The sequence below is a fragment of the Coniophora puteana genome (assembly GCF_000271625.1).
Source record: "Coniophora puteana RWD-64-598 SS2 unplaced genomic scaffold CONPUscaffold_1, whole genome shotgun sequence".
NCBI classification, from domain to species: Eukaryota; Fungi; Basidiomycota; class Agaricomycetes; order Boletales; family Coniophoraceae; genus Coniophora; species Coniophora puteana.
The window spans coordinates 1,290,969-1,294,542 of NW_006913053.1; the positions used below are offsets into that span (position 1 = coordinate 1,290,969).

At 47.5% G+C, this 3,574-nt stretch overlaps 1 protein-coding gene across 1 annotated transcript; it reads right to left on the minus strand.

The window, feature by feature from the left end:
- Window positions 1–1,992: 1,992 nt before the first annotated feature.
- Window positions 1,993–2,711, minus strand: CONPUDRAFT_68848 (uncharacterized protein; the record flags this gene model as incomplete). The annotated part of the gene is made up of 2 exons (XM_007764482.1): window positions 1,993–2,352; window positions 2,388–2,711. 2 exons carry the CDS (start codon window positions 2,709–2,711, stop codon window positions 1,993–1,995), a joined length of 684 nt encoding a protein of 227 aa, XP_007762672.1.
- Between the last annotated feature and the right edge of the window lie 863 nt (window positions 2,712–3,574).

Consider the following 3,574-nt stretch of genomic DNA (forward strand, 5'->3'; position numbering starts at 1 on the left):
GTTGGAAGTAACAACAGGACTGTCTGTCTGTGCTAGACCCAGCCACCAAGGTGTGTACTACCTCAGGATCACCATAGTCTAATGTCATTGCATTGCTGCTAACCCCGGGCAGCTTGCCCGCTTTGTCTGATTCATAGGTTTTACTTGCTGGACAGTTCCAGGACAAGTGGCCTGGCTTATGGCATTCAAAGCACAACCCATCGTTGACATGTCACTCGTGCTCTTCTTTGCTCAGCTTGGGCTTGAAGTGTTGCTGACGCTTCTTGAGCCTGTCATGATGTTCTCGTTGTCGTTGTCGTTGACTCAATGAGGCCATCAATGGTAGGCTGTTCATATTGAGTTCAAAGTCAAAGGGCGGTCTTCGGGAGCCACTTGGTTTGAACTGAGGACCACACCGTTGTTCTTGGTGGTGTCAGGATTGTTCTTCCCATGGGAAGCGGTAAGGCTTGTTGTTAGTGGCTGACCTGTTGCTTCTGTCCAGGTCTCTGTTCACCATGCTATTGGCCACTTCAATGACTTTGGCAGTTTCAACAACTTCGTTGAGCCCGGATACCTCTGGGTTGAGGTGTTTGCACCATAGTTCTCATTGCATGCTGTTGTCCAAACATGTCCAGACATGCAGCACCTTGGTGCATTCATCCATTTCACCAATGATATTCCAATACCTGGTGAGTTTGTACAAGACATCTTTAACCGGCATCCCTCTCTGATTGAAATAATGCAGTTTGTCATGCATGCATAGTTTAAAGTCAACAGAGAAATAATAATTGAATAGTTCAGAGAAGAACTTGGTAAGTCCCCATTTATGAGGAGCTAATGATACTTGGGTTACATAGAATTTGCGTGCACGGCCATCCAAGTAGTGTGTGATTAGTGTGATCTGTTGGGATTTCTTTACCTTCCCATCGGTGACATATGCCATTGACTCCGTCATGAAGTGGTGGCATGTCATCATGTTGACCCTACCATTGTATTGTTCTGGAGTGACCAGTTGGAGTAATGTTTGTTGGAAATCGACGCCGACACGGCGCCTGGGCGCCGCTGAGCGCCGACGTGTCGGGCGATCAGGCGTGGTCGTAGCCGACATCACAGATCGGCGCCATGTCGGATCGACGCCGCGCGTGCCTAATCGTCACGCGCCTGTGGGCGTAGTGGCACTCATGTGATGGCAGCGGCGTGTTCGCCGCTGCGGATAACTTGTTTAGTATTCTTGCTTTGTTATGTTCCTTCCAAATACCTGATTGCTCGTATATTCATAGTTCTACTTTGTTCTGTGTATCACACGCCTTCAGAAGTTGTTTAGTTGTTATTTAGTTGATGCATTGTGATCTTCTAGGTACTGTCTTCGACGGCGTCCTGTATATACAAGTAGCTAGGCCTTTGGGGGAGCTCAGTCGAACATTACTGAGCACCCCGAAGGTATGTCCTAATACGAATCCAGTCGAACATTACTGAGCGCACCGAAGTTCTATTTTACTAATGTTTGCGTATCCTTGTGGGCGCACTTCTTTTTGTTGCGACACTGTTGGTGCGATGCTTGTCAATGCTGCTTTCGAGTTCGTTGCGCCCGGCCCCTGCCCAAGGATGGTGATGACAAAAAGGATTCTGATGATGAGTTGGAAGATGGTGACAACAAGCTCGGCTTGTAGTCTGAGTTGCTATCCTCACTGTCTGAATCCTCAGATGAGCTGGAGCTGGTTTCTGAATCTGATGAGCTGGAAGAACTTGATGAGCTTGAAGAACTGCTCGAAGGGATGCCTGTGCCTGCTGTTGCTTTCCCAGTGAGTAATTTATGTTTCCCCGACTTCAACTGATGGAACACATTTTCTAGGAAGCTTGTTGGATTAATCTGCACCAATGCATTCATTGCAGATGGCGCAAATTTCTTTGCGGCGGTTTACTTAGCTTTTGCCTTGCGTCTTTCCTGTCCAGCATAGTCTGTGACTGTTTCTTTGATCATCTGGCAGATTGAATCATTGCCAGCTAACTCGATCATGGGTTCAGGTATGTCCCCACATTCTGGCTTTCTGCTACGTTGGTTGTGGACTTCTTATAATGCTTTGTTTTTGTTTTAGGCAATGTAACCTGTCTGACGCTTATCAAGGGCCCTGGGGCTGGCTCGGAAGCTACTTTTTTTGTCTTGCCCTTGGCAGTTTTCTTTGTGCGCTTGTCTTTGAGCTGTGCAATGTGTGACTTCAGTGAGGTACGCATCCTGTTGATCTTATCAGTGATGTTGTGAGGGATATGGAAATCTCCATCCTCGTCCTCATCATCTGATATGTCCTGCAGTTCCGGGATGTTGTCTTTGTTATCAGTGTCCACATGGGGCTGCATTTCAGCATGTGTTTGCGGCTGTATTCGCTCATCATTGCACATTGAGTATCCACATTTATTTCATTTTTGGAAAGCTCTAACGCTCCCCAATTCTTGGGGTCTACACCCTTGCCCTTGTCCTGGGTGGGTGGAGCTTCTTCTGACTTGCTGTCTGACAAGTTGTCACTCGCGTTGTTGCTGGTACTTGATGATTTGCTGCCAAGCATGGACTTGCAGTGCTCGCGGATACGTGCACGCTGTTTGGCCGTAAGGCTGTCCTTGGCTTTGGTGACAGTGTGTTGCTGGGGTGTGGATAGTTTCCCCTCAACGGCAGATATATTCTTGCCATCCTTCCTGTCCTCCAGGGTAAGCGGGGTTTCATCCTCCATATCAGACATGGGAGCCTCAGCTATGACCGCTGTATCAACAGGGTCTCAATGAGCACGCGGCTTGGAGGATCTCCCACGATGAATTGAGTGCACCTCATTACCGCCAGGGTGAGAGGTCTGCACTGGTGTCTCTGGAGACGGAGTGAGCAAACCTAGTTTGTCACTGCTATGGCTTGGGCTAGGCGGTGCCGACAACAAGTGAGCTTGTCTTTGACCATGCAGGTTGTAACACATGTTGGTGTTTTTGGTTGGCCATATGTGGTGGGCGGTTGTTGACTGGTATGAGTTTGTATGCTCGGGGGTTGACGGGTGATCAGACTGTCAGACACGACAAGCAAAGGTTTTACTTAATGTATAGGTTGTTGTAGATGGAGGTTCAAAATATGTGATGGTGACCCGGAGTTGGAACTCAGAACAACGGCACAATAGGATATGAGAGATAGAAAGCGAGAGAACACTTGAGGTGTGAACCAGCCAAAAGAATATAGGGATTTGGATGGGAGAACTCTGAAGTTCTCCATCATAGTACAGAGCTCTTATATACCATAGACAAGAGAGTCCAATGCCTGACTAGGCATCCGGATGAGGTGAGGATGAGTAGATATGAGTAAGACAATCTGACCAAGTGTCCCGTTATCCAGAACCACTACACTTCTGGTGAGTGAGAGATTTTCAGCAGGAACATCATTGAAGTCACATCTCCTTGAACTGTTGCTGTAGGAATTGCTCAAGCTTGCCTTCCTCATTTTGCTTGAGCTCTTCAAGTTGCTTGTGCTTGGTGATTAGATCTGAGTCAAGGGTGAATATGGTGTCCTCAGGTATCTGTTAAGTGTAAATATGACTAATGGAAGATGTAGACTATAAAACTTGCC